The 19173-nt window shown below is 33.5% G+C and overlaps 1 protein-coding gene, 1 long non-coding RNA gene and 1 other non-coding gene across 4 annotated transcripts; 2 read left to right on the top strand and 1 right to left on the bottom strand.

The window, feature by feature from the left end:
• Positions 1 to 3855: 3855 nt before the first annotated feature.
• Positions 3856 to 5455, top strand: LOC141390614 (uncharacterized). The gene is made up of 2 exons (XR_012409419.1): positions 3856 to 4021; positions 4080 to 5455. It is a non-coding gene; the product is annotated as an uncharacterized lncRNA (long non-coding RNA).
• Positions 5456 to 6327: 872 nt separating this feature from the next.
• Positions 6328 to 8305, bottom strand: Fntb (Farnesyl transferase beta subunit). 2 transcript variants are annotated; one of them, XM_073980980.1, is made up of 6 exons: positions 8105 to 8260; positions 7767 to 8026; positions 7274 to 7709; positions 6976 to 7211; positions 6655 to 6910; positions 6491 to 6624 (listed from the first exon to the last, which is right to left on the bottom strand). In XM_073980980.1, the coding sequence occupies exons 1-5, from the start codon at positions 8195 to 8197 to the stop codon at positions 6658 to 6660; spliced, it is 1278 nt and encodes a 425-aa protein (XP_073837081.1). In that variant the 5' UTR covers positions 8198 to 8260; the 3' UTR covers positions 6491 to 6624; positions 6655 to 6657. The 2 variants fall into 2 exon arrangements, with proteins under 2 accessions (XP_073837070.1, XP_073837081.1); XM_073980969.1 differs by having other exon boundaries at positions 6328 to 6910; positions 8105 to 8305.
• Positions 8306 to 16047: 7742 nt separating this feature from the next.
• TRNAT-AGU (transfer RNA threonine (anticodon AGU)) lies at positions 16048 to 16121 on the top strand. Its single transcript has one exon. It is a non-coding gene; the product is annotated as a tRNA-Thr (tRNA).
• Positions 16122 to 19173: the final 3052 nt, after the last annotated feature.

Genomic DNA, 19173 nt, shown 5'->3' with positions numbered 1-19173 from the left:
CTCCCACAATTTATCACCATGTAATGCTTTAAATAGCGCAAAGTCACACCTTCACATCATCAATGAATACTACAAAACATGGGGCATCAAAATCAATGCTGCAAAATCCGTGGCTATGTGCATTCGCAACGCCTCTGGAAAATGCCCCAAGTACGTGGTTCCAGAAAGCAAATCATTGCACTTGTCGCTAGATGGCGTAGATATACCATTTGCAACATCATTTAAATATTTGGGCATAAACTTCAACAATCTATTGAAGTTCAATTCTCACGCACGTTCTGCAATTCAAAAAGCAAGAAGAATATCAGGGAAGTTTTCGTACATTCTACACAATAAGTACTTACCCCAGAATACGAAACTGCTTTTATACAAGGTTGCAATCAGACCAATATTATCCTACGGGTTTCCAATCTGGTTCACTATTTCACCCATAGTGGCCAAGGAATTGGAAATCCTAGAACGAAACATTTTAAGAAAATGCATTAACAAACACTATGAAAACTCACAAAAGAAATTCTCCAATTCATACATATACAATGCCTCCCGCATAGTTCCATTCTGTGTGTATATGCAGCACCACCAAAAGAGGTTCGTGGAAAAACTGGACATCCACGATAATCCTCTGATGAACGATATCATCGAACGTGAAAAAAACATATCCTGGGCAGAATCGTCTTACCTATCTCCGGTTGGGATCTTGAACGAGCCAACAGCTGAAGTTTCTGACGTCTATGCCTTGCCACAGTTTTACCAAAAAACCACATCTGGTTGCCTTAGAGGTTAATTTTATTTATTAGTTATTAATTACAAATTGTGCAATTCTGTACTTACAAAAGTCTAAAATACTTAAAGCTCTACCCGAGCAATCGATTTATTGGCACATTGTGCTTAATTCTTTCGTTAATTGCTGTGATTTATAAAATTAAGTTATTTATCAACTTCAATCTTACACATTTACTGATAAATATGTATATGTATTCTGTTAGTTATGGTATTTAACAGATCTATTGTTATTTAGTTTTTATTGTTTGTTTTTATTTTTATATTTATCAAACTGCAGACTCTAATGCTCTGTTCGTAACTGTTGAGGCCGCGAGCAAGTCTCATTCGCACTCTCTTTGTTTATTTTATCTATTATCTCTATTATCATTTTTCGCAAGTAGCGTATTCTCTCAATGTAATTAGAACAATACGAAAATAGTTCTAAGGTATTATGTTATCAATTCGTAGTACATGAATCCATGTTATTGAAAAGAAGAAGTCTCAATAAAGAATACTACTACTACTACTACCATGGTTCAATTATTAGAAGGTTGGGCAGGTTGATGAAATTTTTAAAAAACAACTCTGAAGCCAGTTTGCTTATAACTTCAAAATTACTAACAACAGAAGCAACAAGTTTTATTTATTTTGGAGTATTGTCAGTTTTGTTTACATTTCATTTTAAATTTAATTTATGTTTTTTATTAACAGTGGATTGAAGTGGTGGATAAAATAGTGGCCAAATGTATTGCCCTTATAATGTTGTGTATTGAAAATTGGGTATATGTAAGTCCACGTTTTGGTATAGCCACCATATAACGCGACGCATCGCTTTTAGGAATATTGAAGGTGGTATTACCGTTTCTAAAGGTTAAAAAAGCATTTGTACCAAAATTTGTTTATATTATGGCATTTAGTTCAGAAAACTTCATGGTGGAGCTTATTAAACGTTTGGCCCGGACGAACATAACGCTATATTTCTTACTTATTGATGGTGAGGGTGGCGTAGGGGAGAAAGATAAAAAGCAACGGTCCTGACCGGCTTTAACATAATGCCCATGACTTAGCATGGTGCCTCTTCCATCTCAAGTGGACGCTCCCTCATGTGCCGTACGTTCAATGACATAAAGCATGAGTTCGGTTGCGGATTTGTAGCTGATCGGAGGTTAAAACATCTGGTATCCAGCTTCACCCTGAATAAAGAAAGACTTGCTGCAATTGGATAAAGGCTATGGTTTTCAAAATCAATTTTATTTGAAAATCGAAATAATGATACATCTGACTACGGATGAGGCTGATAGACTTCACATCGACAAACCACATCATAACAGCACCACATTCAAGCATTTTCATTTTCATAAGGGCACCTGACTGCCTCCAGACAAAAAATAAGAAATCAAATTGATAACGTTGTGGTTGGAAATCGCTAAATTGCAATCGCAATAGATAGACACAGCTGAACTGGCACAATTGCTTAAATGCATTTCTCGATAATGTTGCAGTCATGTTTGTTCTCGAATAATGTATTGTCTTCTGTTCTGTATTGTCTTCTGTTTTTATTTATATTTTGATTTTATTATTTTATTTTCAATCAATTTATTTTGTCATTTGTCAAACAGTTTTGACACAATAGGAGGACCTCAGGAAAAAATTGTAATCATATGTTTGCTGTGTCCTACCTTGTAATGATTGTACCATGGTGATGACTTCATTTAAAATGAAAAAATCAAAATTAACAACTGTAGTTTCGTTCTTCGGAAGCACTTACTTCCGCTAACGGTCTGCCAAATTTGTAAATTCAATGTATTTATCGTTTTTGTGTTTTTTTTTTGCATTTCTTTATTCTTTGATTTTATATTTTTTGCTTTCCTTTGTTTTTCCAATTTAATTGAATTTATTTATGGTTTTTGCATTTTCATATTTTTTGTTTTTTTTCAGAGTCGAGGAATATTCGAACACCTTAAGGCACCACATTTTTGTTATTTTTGAAGTATTTTTCTTGGTAAAGTTCGACTTTTTTGTACTTGAATATCCTTGTGGAGGTAAAGTTAACGTTCGAAATTTTTAAAAAAAATTAAATTGTTTATAAATATACTAAATTTTCTACAAAACTAAGCAATATTGTTCAATAAATGAATATTAATGGTGCATTTTGGATGGATATTGCTAATAATAGCTAATCTAAGCTGCTCTATGACAAAATACGTGGTCCTTATTAAAAATAAATGGTGCTAGCTCCTTAGAATTTAAGCCTATTTTAAGCTTATGGCTGGACTTTACTCATTTATACTTGTGAAAATGAACAAGTATCCTTCACTAAGTGGCCTAAATAGGTTTTGAATATTTGATAAGGACTCTGAAATTTACGTCACTGCGATAATTATGGAAAATCACTATGTGAATCCTAGATTTAAAATTCTTAAATTAAAGCACTTGTTTTTACCATATCTGCCATAAATAACGATTTTACTCATTTTTGAAGGGTGTTCGAATATGAGTTTTGCATACTGTATATTATAATATACATATATATAATTTTTTTGTTTTTATATTTTTTGGTTTTTATTGTTAGTTTATTATTTGTTTGTGTTTGTTTATTAATTTGTTTTTGTTCAAAAAAAAATTTTTTACAGTAATTTCATAAAATTACTTTTGTATGGAACTCAATTTATGAACGCCAAAATTATGGGAAAGTTTCGCATGAAAGTTTTAGCGTGTAACATAAGAGTTAGTTTGTCCGATGGTGGTATCGTAAAATTTTGAATATGTTATGTCAACATTTTCTTTATGCTGTTGGGGGAATTATTGTCTTATGCCAGACTATGAAGATTTCATTAACATGAAAAATAGTTTATAGGTAAGAGGCGTGAAGGGTGTGAAACTCTGTACACAAGGTTCTGTAATCTGAAATTATTCTTTGTGTTTAAATTCGTAAGTCTCAAACCAATGTAGAACAATACAAATATCAAAATTTTCATATTATTTCATATAAGTGTGTGAACGTCAATGACATTTTAAAAGAAAATGGCAAAAAGTTTCAAATGAACTTTTCATAGTCTGGCACAAGACATTTTTTTATAAACGCATTTGACACTTCATATTCGGCATAACTTTGGTTTAATTTCAATTTACAGACTCAACAACACTGGATTCGAGGGCAAAGCAAAAATTGCAAAAATCAAAACAAATTGAGACAAAACAAGCAAAAGCCGCAAAAAACCATTATCCGGAAAGCAAACTGCAATGCGGAAACAGCAAGGTAAATTCAAAGCCTTCTTATTGAATTACAAATATGTCTAATATTTTCTTTTACGAAGAAATCTAAAATCGATCCAGAAGAATTAAAAGAAAACTCACCAGTTCTTTAGATACCTAGAATGTTGTATTTCAAAGGCGGCAGAAGCGCACGCGAGATTGTAAATTTATTCAGCAACAATAGCATTATCCATAAATTTCGAGCATTTGAGGTGCCATATGTGACGCCCTCCAATCCAAACAATTTTGGCAGCAAAGTGTTAGCGATAATTCAATATTACCCAAATCACTGCAGCATTTACGTCGGTCTTGCACAATCTCCGGCCGGGACAAGATATTGATGTTATTGGCCTCCGAATCATTTCTGTTCATAGAGCCGCCGTGGGATTGAGGATTGTTTTACTATACCCCCCCTGTAAAGCTGAACCACCTGAATAAAAGATGACAACTTCTGCAAAGGTCAACCTAGAGGAACTTTTCGAACTGTGTGACAATACATTACATTACATATCAGCCCAAGTTGAATCTGGTGGTTCTACATCGGAAGATTTTGGAACATTTTGCAAAACAGTGCTATATTTATATGAACATGTATCTTTAAATTCCTATAATTATTTTATAAATTGTTCAGCGGAATATAATTTATATCGTAAAATTAATTCAATTGTAATGCCCGCATTAGTTAAAAGTTTTGAGACACCTCTGTACTCTATACATAACGCTGTAATTTTAGATAACATTGTTCGGATTTTGAAAAATCACATTTCTGCTAAATTTAACACAAGGTCGCTAACTACAATTAAAAGCTACAACGAAGAGAATGCCAAACTAAGTTTGATAATTAAACGCTTATTTTCTTTACCAATTACTACATTTGATTTAGCTTTTAAAAAAGTACTTTTAAATGTAAACTTCGATATAATTGGATATATATTTTGCGAACATCCACTTTACAATGAAAAATTTGCAATTTTAGAAGAAGAGATCTTTCGGATATTTAGCGATGGAAACGAAAATGCCCTTTTAAATTTTATGAATTCAATGTTCAGATGTGTATCAAATTCCAGGAAAGGAAAATTGTTGTACAAGGAGTGCTTGAGAAATAGCCGTTTTTCTGAAATTATGTTGACATTTTTCTATAACAAGCTAAATGTGTTAAAGTTAGAAGAATGTGGTCCAAATACAAAGGAAGTAGACCACACTTTGGAGAAATATGTTTTGCAAGATCTTTTATACACATTTCTTTATACTTTTAGTTGCAAAGATATTCTCGACACAAAATTTATGCATTTATTTAAACTAAGAGATTATGTACAAATAATATTTTAATATGATGTAAAGTTAAATAGTTATCTAGTTTTTAATGGATCCTATCTGCAGCCAGGTGCTCTTTGCAACCACAAATAAAACTAAATATAGAGAAATGAACTTAAAAAAATGGATTTTATACAATAAAAACTCGAAGAACAATGTAGGTAGCTCCGTCACGAAATTAGTGCTTCTACAACAACAACTTTTGGGGAGTTAAGGAATAATCATAACTATGTAATCGTGGAGACCATATATTATCAGTGAGACAATGCCATGAAAGAGTCCATACAAGCACCCTTTCTTTTAGAAAGGGTCTATAGAAGCAACCTTTCTTTTAGAAAAGGTTTATAGAAGAACCCTTTCTTTCAGAAAAGGTTTATAGAAGAACCCTTTCTTTCAGAAAAGGTCTATAGAAGAACCCTTTCTTTCCGAAAGGGTCTATAGAAGCACTCTTTCTTTTAGAAATGGTCTATAGAAGCACACTTTCTTTCAGAAAGGGTCTATAGAAGCACCCTTTCTTTTAGAAAGGGTCTATAGAAGCACCCTTTCTTTTAGAAAGGGTATATAGAAGCACACTTTCTTTCAGAAAGGGTCTATAGAAGCACCCTTTCTTTTAGAAAGGGTATATAGAAGCACAATTTCTTTCAGAAAGGATCTATAAAAACACCATTTATTTCAGAAATGGTCTATAGAAGCACCATTTATTTCAAAAAAGGTCTACAGAAACACCCTTTCGTTCAAAAAGGGTATATAGAAGCAGCCTTTCTTTCAGAAAAGGTCTATAGAAGCACCCTTTCTTTCAGAAATGGTCTATAGATGCACCCTTTCAGAAAGGGTCTATAGATGCACGCCTCTGAAGCACGCTCCCTTTCAGAAAGGGTCAATAAAAGCACCTTTTCTTTCAGAAAGGTTCTATAGAAGCCCGCTTTCTTTCAGAAATGGCCTACAGAATCACCCTTTCTGGGAGATGCTTTAGGTAATACCCATATAAAAACGAGCTTTTTATCCTTCTTAAAGATTTGTTTATAAGAAAAAATAACATTTATTGACTGTTGTTTTTACGTATCACTTTTTTAAACACCATTAAAGATCGGAATATTCATAAAACGGACAATTAGTTACTTCTGTGTGTGTATTGTTTTTGGTTTGATTTTTGCAAGTGGTCCTCTTGAGAGTAGATTTCGTAGAATGGGCTATAATGCAGTCTAAGAGGGACTTTCCATTTACTCTATATAAAATGCAGTTACAAAAATAGTTTAACATTTTGTTGTTGTTTTTGCCACTAAGAAGTTAAAACGAGAAGTTGGTTATTTTCCCCCGGAAAAAACATTACACCTCTTCTACAGGATCTTCCGCAACATCATCATTAATATTGAAATCGGCAAAGGAACGTAGTTTATTTAATTGTTCATAGAAATGTGTTGTGTGGGCGACAGCATCTGGAGGTACATTAAACAATGGATGTGTGGGTTGCAGCTCATTGATGGGATCTCCTAAGACTGCAGGAATTTCAGCTGATTCTGAATGTTGAGCAATGGCAATGCCACTGAGGGTATAGCAGGTGTGATAGAGGTCTTGAGGTCTAAAACATAATAGAAGGGGTATTGTTATTGGCGTTCCTTAATAGTTGGTAGTTACACAACTTACTTTCCCGGTTTGTCTATAAGACCACCATTTGATTTTTGACAACATAGCAAAATATATTCCTGCAAAGCACCGATGTCGAACAGGGCCTTGGACAAGGGTTTGCCATCATTGTTCATGATGGCCTGGGTAATGGGTATGGTGGCACCAACCCAAAACGAATAGCAGCCATCAACTAATTTATTGGTGCGTCCCTGGAAACCACCCTCATAGGCCATTTGTCTTTGTAGAGTCCATTTCTAAAAAAACAACAACAACATGAGAAAAATATTCGGGGAATGTCATTAAGATAGTATCTTACCAATAACTGTTCCTGCTGACATTTGTGACCCTCATTGAGCAATGCCAAAGCTGCAATACCACAAAATGTATAACCACCATGGGCTTCTAAGTCGGGGGCACCACCAAAACCACCTTCATATGTTTGACAACTTGCAATCCAATCACCAGTCTTATCAAATAATTTCTTTATGGTTTCTTCAGGCATATTTGTTAGCTTGGCCACTGAGACGGCACAATAGGCACCTCTAACATCAGTCTCCCCATCAACGTGTAGACGAAAAGAGCCATCAGGTTCACGTACCGAAAAAAGAAATTTCTCCAAAGAATCTCTATCGATGGCGCGAAATGCACTGGGTGTTCCAATCATGGCTAAGCTGTTGACAGCTGCATATGTTGGCGCCAAGTGGGGATATTGACCGGGGCCACCGGCAAAACCACCCTGGGGATGACGGCACCTAAAAAAGTTTAGTAATGAGAGAAAAATTTGTACATGCTATTGGACTTTTACTTACTTTTCCAAAAATTGCACCACATGTTCCAAGGTTTCGGGGGAGAATGTAAAATTGAGCACATGAGCCGCCTGCAATATCCAATATACACACCACGGTCTACTACTATCTAAACATTCATAATTCGGTGGCAAACGATGCAACATACATTCTAGAAAGCGTTGATGTTCCTCACGATAGAATTTCGATACTCGCCTACCATCTAGGTAACGTAGTTGCATATAACGATCAAAACATTTCTCTATGGAATTTTCAGTTTTTTGCTAGAATAGTATTCCAGAGGAGATATGGCATGGTTTTAGCTGGAGATAGTGGTTGTTATTTCATAAGGAAATTCTCACCTGTTCTCTGGAGGTAACTGTTGATACTTTTTCATCGTCAAACTTAAATGCTTCCAGCCGAGTAAAATCACGAAAAAGGAGTTCTTCTTCCATTGTTTTGAACTTTTAGAATATAACAAAAACAACAAATCAACTACAAATTAATTCAATGACTAAATATGACAGCTGACTCATTGTATCAAAGACGTATAGCACAAGCTTTGTTCCTTTACTTTTTTAACGGTAAAAGTGGTAAAAGAGAAAACTGTCAAAATTGTTTCAAATTTTCATAGAACAAGAATCAAGCCCCAGGAGCTCAATTCTGTTTCTATGAAAATGTGAAATGAAAACTTTTATAAAGGAAAAAACTGTCAAATGAAAAAAATTATAAAGGAAATATTTTCATTTCAAATTTTCATAGAACAAGAATCCAGCCCCAGGTAAAGTAAGTACTACAACAAATACAACTCAACAACAACCACGTAGGAATTTGTTTTTGTTTGTAACGTTAGTGTCAAAAATAAATGTAAACAAAATAAGGAAATGTCTATAAATTATTGGAATTAAAAAAAAATAATATTTTTCACATTTGATTGAATATTTTGGAAAACATGTATGAAAACCCGTAGGATTTTCTATTTGAATGTTTCCATATCATTGCACTAAATGTATTATTTCTCGCAGAAAGTATAATTTTTGCAAATATAGCTTTGTTCCCGTACTTTTTAAGTGTAAAACTCGTAAAAGAGAGAAAAAACTGTTGTCACACAAAAGTTTTTCAAAAAGTTCGGGAACGGACTTGTAGGAGTTTACATGTCATTTATATGAAGAAGTCTTTATGGGAAATAGTTTTTTCTGATGCATATATTTATTCTTCAAAAATATTTATCCCTTATATAGGCATATCGAACATATAAATAATTATAAAAATGTCGTATGGAATTTGACACTAACATTACAGCCCAGTTCAGTCAGCTGGGTATTGCTGTTACCTTTACTTGTTCTACCATGAGTTTTACCAGAAAAGTAAAGGAACGAAAAATGGTAGATCTGGTAGCAATGTCAAAAAGAAACAAACATTAAATTTCCTTCTTTTATTTTACAGTTTTTAATTTTGTTTTATCAGCGTTCGCCTTTTTCTTCTGTTTTTTGTTCAGTTTTTTCCTTCATTGTCAAATAATCGTCAAAAAATATCGAAAAAACTATTCTGACATTTTTTAACTAAAGAAATTCGTCTGGTAGCCTATGGTAGAAGAGAAAGGTATTTTTGCTCTCTAACCTCTCACTCTCTTAAAATGGCTTCCAGTTTGTGGGGTAAATGAACGCTTTGCAGGTAAAAAATTGTAAAAATGGTAACCTCAGGTATGTAAAGGAACACAACTAAGGGGTAGTTTACACTATATGTAAATGTCATATGACATGAAATTTTCCATCGTTATATATTCGCTAATATGTGTAATATTGGAGATTTTCTTTACGACATTTACTCTGTGCGTCCACACCATCAAAAATGTAAAAAAACTACGCCTCCACATTGCCTCCGTGGGTAAATATGGAATGTTTTTATTTCGTGTCATATGACATTGATAGATAGTGTAAACTACCTCTTAAGATGTAAACAATTACAAGGTAGATGCATCAGCCAACAACTACAACAAAAACCAGGGGCTAGGTTCTTGTTCTATGAAAATTTGAAATGAAAAAAATTCCTTTATATTTTTTTTTCATTTTACAGTTTTTTCCTTTATAAAAGTTTTCATTTCACATTTTCATAGTAACAGAATTGAGCCCCAGTTCAGTACCGTGAAATGTCAAAAATGTTTTCCAAAAATAAAGCGATTCACATAATTTTTTCAACAATATAATGCATTATTACAAAAATTAATCAAAAAGTCACAATTTTTCATTTAAATTTTTGTTTTTTATTTTATTTTTGTGTTTTAAATTACAACTTTTTTGACAGCTGGGATGGGTACCTAGTATGATTGTACCATGATGGCCACTAATGGGTACTTTACACGATATGTTATTTTACATATGTGTTGTCACTTTGCATATACATCTTGTATATAAAGTGACAACCCATATGTAAAAAACATATCGTGTAAAGTACCTATAAGCGAACTCGAAGAAAAACAAAGATTTGAAATGTCAAAATCATTGCCCAATTATACAGGTCCCCCACCAAAAACAGCTGATTTCGATTTGAACTGACAAAATTCATATTTTTCATTTGCTGTGAAAAATGTAAAAGGTAGAGAAATTCCAAATTGTATAAAACAGGTAGATGCATCCCGAAAAAACAAAACAAACAACCTCTTGTTGTACACTTAAAATGTCAACATATCTTGTGTTTTTGTATGAGATTTCAATTTACAACAACTTATTTTGACTGTTCAAGTTCAATTAGCTGGGGCCTAATTCTCGCATACGTGATCGAGTTATTTCGATCGATATTTTGAGTATTTGGATTACGGCATCCGAGTCTTGCGAGTTTTTGCCCGCCACACATCTGCTGTCGAAATGATTATTTTTGTGACACAGAACGAACTTTAATGAAACATTTTGCAATAAACTAATAATATAATAATAATAAAACTAATCAAATTCACATACTAAACATGGTACAATAATACAGGTAGCATTATCAAGCCAGCTGATGGTAACATAATGTGTCAATTGCATTGAATTGATGTCAAATTTTGACATCTTATGTTACCAACAATTGCCGATGCGGCTACCTGTGTATTTGTACCATGATACTAAAGACTTTTTCAATAAAATGAGTAAAAAACTAGACAAAAAGGGACTGTTTCTTAAATTAAATAAATTAAATTAAAAATATATGTATTTTCCAATGCCAAAATGCGATTTTTATATTTTTACATAGTGGAATTTATTTCGGGTCACTATTACTTTTAATTTTTCAATTATTTTATACAATTTACATGTTTTCATTTCATTTTACGAGAAACTTGCCGCACAACAACTTATTTGTTTGTAATAGCTTTGTTCCTTTACTTTTTTAATGGTAAGGGTGGTAAAAGAGAAAAGTGTCAAAATTGCTCAAAATTGCTCTCTCATGAACATTTTTACCAGAAAATGTAAAGGAACGGAAAAATGGTAGGTCTGGCAGCAATGTCAGAAAAAAAACATAAAAAAATCAATTTTCGTCTTTTATTTCACAGTTTTTAACTTAGTGTTGTCAGTGTTCGACTTTTTCTTCGGTTTTTCGTCCATTTTGTGAAATAATCGTCAAACAAAAGTCGAAAAATCAGTTCTGCCATTTTTTACCTGCAGAAATGTTGCTGGTAGCCTGTGGTAGAAGAGAAAGCCATTTTCGCTCTCTCTCTCCACTCTTCGGGGTTAAGGAACGCTTTGCAGGTTAAAAATGGTAACAAATGGTAAAAATGGTAACCTCAGGTAAGTAAAGGAACACAGCTAATATTTTGTGATTACCATATGTTTCACGTTCGATAACCGTATGTATCGTAATCGATAACCGTATGTATGTATGTAATGCCATGTTCATACCAGCATTTGAATCACGTCGTTCGTTCTCATAATTATGTACACGAATTAACCCATGGTATAAGTAAAGAGGTAGATTTAAATGAAAAATATCTATAGAACCCTTGTTTTTCTTGAATTCTTAAAACGTCAAAATAAAAGCAACAAGTGGGTTTGTTTACAATGTATTTTTTGAGCATTTTATAAAAAACGCGAAAAATGAATGAAGAGTTAAGTTTTCTCCACATAATCGAGTTGTGAATATGATAAACTGATTGTTTCAATGCAAATCTTACCAATTTCTTCCATACAAATGGTCTAAAAACAATTTTAAAAATCATTGAATTCGATTGTTTTTAAAATTGTTTGGCATATTATTCAAACACCACACACACATACACAGTTTGTTTATATTGTTTTGAAGTTTTAGGCATACTCGAATGAAAAAATTTAAATTGCCATGAAGCTTTGGCTAACCTTTCTTATTAAACCATGAATTAACCCATTCATACGACATGGTACACAATTCATAGTAACATGATTCATATTTTCATAGTTTTTGTTTACTGATTTTAAAGAAAGTTTCAGTCAAAAGACGAGTAAAGTTAATTGATATGAACTGAAAAAATATTTATCCTTCTTTCAGATGTCTATTTAATATTAAATTCTATTATTTTCATTCATGTTTTCTATTTTTTCTAACAATTTTGTTGTTATCAGTATATTTTTAAATTTTTAGGAGGGTTGGCGTTTTTTGTTTGGGATGACGACTTCTATTTTGTTTTTCAAAATAGTCAGGCTTAATCCCATATTCGTTGTTTTAATATTTTATTAAAACAACTTTAATTTATTAGTGGGAAAAAATTGGCGGTGTTTACCAAGGGGTAAGGCAGAATGTTGTTTATTGCTGTAGTATGCAATACCAACAAATTAGTTATGTGTTTTTTCGTCGAGAATCGACGAACGCATAGCAGTGGGAAAAATTTGGCTTTGTTTGCAAGTGAAGTTGCAAGAGTTTAGGTAGTACCAAAGAAATTCTCGATCAGAGTGTTTCTATGCGCACGTATCTATTTGAGCTAGCAATTGACACTTGGGTATAAAAAGTTTCTTGTTGAAAAACAAGAAATAAGGGAACTGATGAAGATCTGTGGCGAGATCTGAAACTATAGTATTCCCTGCCTTACCCCTTGGTAAACACCGCCAATTTTTTCCCACTAATAAATTAAAGTTGTTTTAATAAAATATTAAAACAACGACTATGGGATTAAGCCTGACTATTTTGAAAAACAAAATACAAATTTTTCTATTTTAAAAATTAACGAGAGAGACCCCTGCCACAATAACTTTTGGTATACAGACATTCCGGCAGGTATTTGATTTTTGTTTCTAAATTTGTACGCGAATTTGAAACGATGGAAAGAAATGCAACTGCAATGGAAGAGAAGACTAAATTTGCTATGATTTGAATGTAAACCAGTCGTTAAACCGTTTACTTTTCATTCATATTTTGTAGATTTTCTAAAAATGTTAAGGTTTTTAATAGATTTTTAAATTTTGTATTTTTCCTGTCATAATTAATTTATTGCGATAAATTCTCTCATTTGTTAGAGATGGAACATATTTTATCGTCGTTCTGAGAGTAATTTAAATTGAACAATGTACAAAAATCGTTGTTCGTTCTCAAAATTTTGTATGGGAAATGAAGTAATTATATCGTAATTTGGGTTTGAACAACGAATAGAGAACGAATTAGCCTTAGTATGAACAAGGCATAAGGGAATCCAAAAAATTCGATCGTTCGTAATTTGTCTTCGAACAAAAAGTCGCTCGATAACGGATGCGAGAATTAGGCCCCTGCTATATTTTCTTACGTCAAACAAAAATAATTGCGTTAACAACTTTTGCTCAGAAAATTTTATTTATGCATCTACCTTAACTGACAATAAAGAAATTCGCCTCAAAAACTTTCTGTCATGGCAAAAACTCTGTTCATGAATTTTGAAAAACACATATTTTCAAGAAACTAGTGTACACGATTTCATGTGTTCTGCAATTTTGATTTGTTGCAATATTCGTATGAACAAACAGACTGTTCTATTTTACATTTTCTTTTGCTTCCATGTCAAAATTTCAGTGAAATTACTCCTAGTTGAAAAAATTGTTTTTGACGTGACGGATCTTTAAATTACGGCAAAAATATGCCTAAAAAACCATAAAGGCCTAGGTACATAAGCTGCCTTGCATGCTTCCTTCTGATAAAAGGATTAAAAAGAAAGGGCAACCCAGTTCGAAATATGCTCGGCCTTCTTTAATCTTTTATTTTTATTATGTCAGAAATGAAGCAGGAATGCAAGGCAAGCAGGCTAGGCAGCTTATGTACCCAGGCCTTAAAAGCTTTACACATACATAGATCAGGTTCAAATGTGGACTACAACCTCCCACTCCTTCCGTACACTTTTTTTTACAATTTTTTGCATGTCCAAGTATATGGCTAAATTAATTGTCCAAAAGCTTAAAAAGAAATCCTGTCGGCATCAACTAACATGACTGATGAACTTACGATTTTGCCGAAACTTCACACATCCTTCCAAATGTACTTCAAGTTCAAAGGGGTCTATTATCGGACAACACGTTTGGGTAACTCCCTCACAAAAGTTCAAACATTTCGCTTAAGTACTGTTCGTGGATCGTCTTGAAATTTTCATCGAATGTAGTCATTCTGATTCTCATTACAACGATATCCTGAGGTTACCAGTTTTTACCATTTTTTACCCACAAAGTGTTCCCTTATGGGTACTTTACACGATATGTTTTTTATATATGAGTTGTCACTTTGCATATACATTTTGTATGGCAGAAGTGACAACTCATATGTAAAAAACATATCGTGTAAAGTACCCCTTACTTTTAAAAGCATACAGTTTATATGAGAACAGTTCACCACTTTTATCATTTTTTGCCACTGTTATCGTTTTTAAAAGTAAAGGAACAGACCATGGCAGAACTACCCGGTAGTGCATCACACCAGCTGATCGAATATGAAAAGTCAAATCCCTTTATAAAAAAATAATTTTTGTTGTAATTTCCCCAATAACATAAGAAAGTTTTGACATAACATATTCAAAATTTCACGATGCTACTGTCTGATTAATTGTGCCATGGAACAGACCAATAAACTTCCTGACAATAGGTGAGTTTGTTTACTCAACAATTTGTACAAGTTCAGTAACTTCTTGTAATCGGCTAAGGTCTTTTGCGTTGTACTGTGGAGTAAACGAACAATTTGTACAAATTTTGAGTAAACGAACACACATAAAAACTAGCTTTGTTTCTTTACTTTTTTAATGGTAAAAGTGGTGAAAGGGAAAATTGTCAAAATTGCCAGTTTTACCAGAAAAGTAAAGGAACGGGAAAAGGAACGTCAAACAAATGTCGAAAAATCAGTTTTACCATTTTTTTACACAACGAAATTTGTCTGATAGCATGTGGGACTATATCAGTAGTGCGATTCTCTAACACATTTTTTGAGTTACCGACAAAAATCGGTAAAATTAAAACGCAAAGCTATGAATGAAAAGTTCAAATAAAAGTTGACAACACTCTTGCTATCGGTAGAATATTTCGACTGCTTTTTAATCGTAACTTACCGAAAAACATCGGTAATTATCGAAATTATAAGATTTTAATTTTACAGACATTTGTCGGTAACCTAAAAAATTTGTAAAAGTATGTACATTATGCTGGAGAACACTTTAGAAAACAATAAAAAGCAATTTTTGAAACATTCGCTTTTAGGTTAGGTTCCAGATCCTGTAAGATAGTACTATTTACCAATTTTGTGCTAGAAAAACATTCCCGTGTACAAAAACTGACAAAATATGAACTTCTCTTTAAAAAATGTCGTTCTTATCTCCAGCATGTTTGCTGGCGTCTGATACGTCGATTTTGGCATACATGTGTATCTCAATTTTTTAATTGCTTACATTTTCCCACTCCCGTTCATTTTGAATACGTTTGTATGAGAAAACATTTTTTTGGCAGTATTACTTTAAAAAACATTAAAAAGTAAGGGAACACAATAAAATTTTAATGTCCACCATGGTACAATAATACAGGTAGCATTATCAAGCCAGCTGATGGTAACATAATGTGTCAATTGCATTGAATTGATGTCAAATTTTGACATCTTATGTTACCAACAATTGCCGATGCGGCTACCTGTGTATTTGTACCATGATGTCCACTTTGTTTTGCAGTGAAAATAATATTAGCGTTTGTCATTTTTAAAAGAAAAAGTAAGGAACACACCTGTTACTACATTAACTTTTGAAAATACAACCCTGTGTTATACATTAAATACAGCACAACAATGTTGTTTGACATGACAAAGTATAAATAAACAACCATACGCACACAAATTTATTGTGCCGTAATAAACATTAGGGTGACAACATGGCGCCGTGGCTTAGTTGGTTAAAGCGCCTGTCTAGTAAACAGGAGATCGTGAGTTCGAATCTCGCCGGGGCCTAAATTTGATAAAAATATTTCTTTTTTAGTTTTATTATTTACTTAACAATAAAAAATAAATATGTACGCAAGTTTTTATACGAATTAAAAACGTTAATAAAATTATAACAAAATATTGTAATATATTATTGGTCTTGGTAATTTATCTTAGTAATATAATCAACATTAACAATAAAGAAAATCATTCCAAATCGAACTGTTTCTTAGAGAAGTTTGACTGTAGACTGTCTTCGAGTCTGTGGATGGGAGAACTAATGTCACATTAGTAATGTGATTAGTAGGTAGATATCTATTAGTTGCTTCTGTAGTGCAATTTTGTAACTATTATTTCCTTAAAGACAAAAATCGCTAGAAATTAAAACACAAAATGTTTAATGAAAAGCTTAAGAATATGTTAGTAATATTATTGCTATCGGTAGTTTTAACAACAGATTTGTTTTCATCGTTAACAAACCGAAAATATTCGTTCAATATAAAAGTTATGAACAATTAAATTGTATTTCCACTTAATGGCAAATGTCGGTAATCCAAATACAGGGACTGTCACTGAAAATGATGCAACATGAAATAAAAAATGTAAACGTTGATAACTTGAAACGAGTTGAGATTTTTTAACAATTCAAAAAACAATTTTGTAGACTGAAAAGTTGTCTTTAAGATGGCATGCACAAATATTCCGTTTACAGTATCGTTATACTAAATTTTTACCGGAAAACAAAAAATGGGCGTTTTTAAATTGAGCATTGAAAATGATGCACCACAACAATCGATTGATAATTTCCCAAATTTTCGCTTTTTATGCTATTTTAGTTATCAGAATGATGGAATAATTGGTTCCCTATCGTTTTCAGTGGGTTTGTCATTGATTCCGACCGAAAGAATGATGTTCCTGACATAATATTGGCCGTAATTATTGTCCCTTTGTACGAAATTTGGCTAGAAATTTCTAGTTTTTGAAGTTATTTTCCAAAAAATTACTATGAAAAATCGTTAAAAAATGGTTACGCCCAGAGTACATACAAACAATTTAATGATATATGAAATGCCCTGTATTATCCAGACTTGTCCTATTTTGTACTAGTCATTAACGGTGTTGCCCAGATAGAGGTAAAAATCAGGGCATAGAACAATAGTTTTCGCACTTTTCTTTGAAAGTAGTTTTCGGAAATATTATTTACAATGTTTTGAAAAATTTGGTGGGATCTTGTCTTGCCCCTACAGGATTCACACAGAAGACCATTCAGTGGGGTATAATATAAACAGAAGACCCTTTAGAGGGGTCTTATATACACAGAAGTGAGGTTTTCTGCTCACAAAAGACTCTTTAGATAGGTCAATAATTCCCCTTTAAATAGGTTACGCTTTAAGGGGAAGACCATTTATGGGGAAGACCATTTATTGGGAAGACCTTTTAAATGGGGGTTCAGAGCTATAATTACCTTTTATAGGTGTCTTCAGTGCTCTCAAGAATCTTAGGGGGGTCTCCACTGCTCTAATGAACCATTTGAGGGGTGTCCAGTGCTCTGACACCACCTTTCGATGGCTCTTCAGTTCCATGAATACCCCTTAGATGGGTCTTCATTGACATGTCCACCTTTCAGGGGGGTATTCTTCACTACAATACCGTGATAAAATTTTTGAGGAGACTTATGTACAATGAAGACTTTTTAGTGCCATGAATGCCCTTTAAATGGGGTTTCAGTGCCATTAAGAACTTTCGAAGAGATCTTCAGTGCCATGAAGACACTTTAGAGGGGTCTCCAGAGTTCTGAAGATCATCATCATTGGTAAAGTTTTCTACTCACGGAGGACCCTTCACAGGGGTCCACAGTAAAATTATTACCCTTTAGATAGATTAGCGATTTAAGGTTAGGACCATTAATGGTGAAAACCTTGAAGGGGAAGACATTTAAATTGATCTACAGTGCCATGAAGAGCCTTTACAAAGATCTTCAGTGCTATGTAGAACCTTTACAGGGGTCTTCATTGCCCTTTAGAGGGGTCGTTAATTCCACGAAGACCCTTTAGAGAGGTCTTCAATGCAATAAATATCTTTTAGATGTGTCTTCTGTACTATGAAAACCTTTCTGAGGGACACTAAAGAGCCATGAATACCCTTTAGAGGGTTTTCAGTGCAATTAAGATCCTTCTGAGTGGTTGTTAGTGCCATGACGACTTTTTAGAGAGTCTTTAGTGCAATGAAGATCCTTGGAGGGGTCTCAGCACAATAAATATCCTTTAGATAAAGAACCTTTAGAGGGGCCCTAAGTGCCATAAAGGCCTTTAGTTCGCCTTCTACAAGGCACTGTTACTGCCCTTACTATTCGAAGGAGTGGTGGCATCAATACTTGCGAAAGACGATAAGACAGTGCTTGGTATGTTGAAATATTATCGGTGAGATCGAAAAGCCTGTTATTCAATATTGGAAAGCCAAAGAAAGGAATTTGAAGGGTTTGGAAGTTCGTCTCTTAAAAAAGGACTGATACAAGGTTAGGTTAGGTTAAAGGACGCGCAGCTGTCGTGTTGGACAACAACTCCACTCGGAGACCTTATGGTCCATTGTGTTCATCCTATAGTGTGGTTTGAAGAAAAGAAAAGAAATAAATTGCATAGAAGGTAACAAGGAAAGAAGTAAGAATAATTAAGTAAGTACTATGGATTGAAAGACATTAAGAAATTATTTTAGATAGGGGAGCGAGTGAGGAGAGTTTGCCATATTAAGGTGCTGTATTTCGTTCATGTTGAATCCACTTCAGACCCTTGGCGAGAAGAAGCAGTGTTGTCGGCTCGGCTTGGCAGAATGTTGTCAGAGATGTTATTGTATGTTAACCCATTGTTTGAATTCTCCTGGTCATGAGTATTAGACAACGGCATAATAAGTGCTCAATCGTCTCTGTTTCTTCTTCATCTTCGCATAATCTGCAGTAGTCCGTGGAGTCATCTCTATCCCATTTGCAGGTCATTGATCTTATTCTGCAGTGTCCCGTGATTATTCGAACCATTAGTTTCAGGTCGGATTTTTTCATAGAGAGTAGAGAAGTGGACTTCCGCTT

This window comes from Musca autumnalis, unplaced genomic scaffold, assembly GCF_047663935.1.
Source record: "Musca autumnalis isolate F117 unplaced genomic scaffold, ASM4766393v1 scaffold_1, whole genome shotgun sequence".
In the NCBI taxonomy this organism is placed as follows: Eukaryota; Metazoa; Arthropoda; class Insecta; order Diptera; family Muscidae; genus Musca; species Musca autumnalis.
Note: the sequence above shows the minus strand (reverse complement) of the source record. Positions and strands in the feature narration are given on the sequence as shown.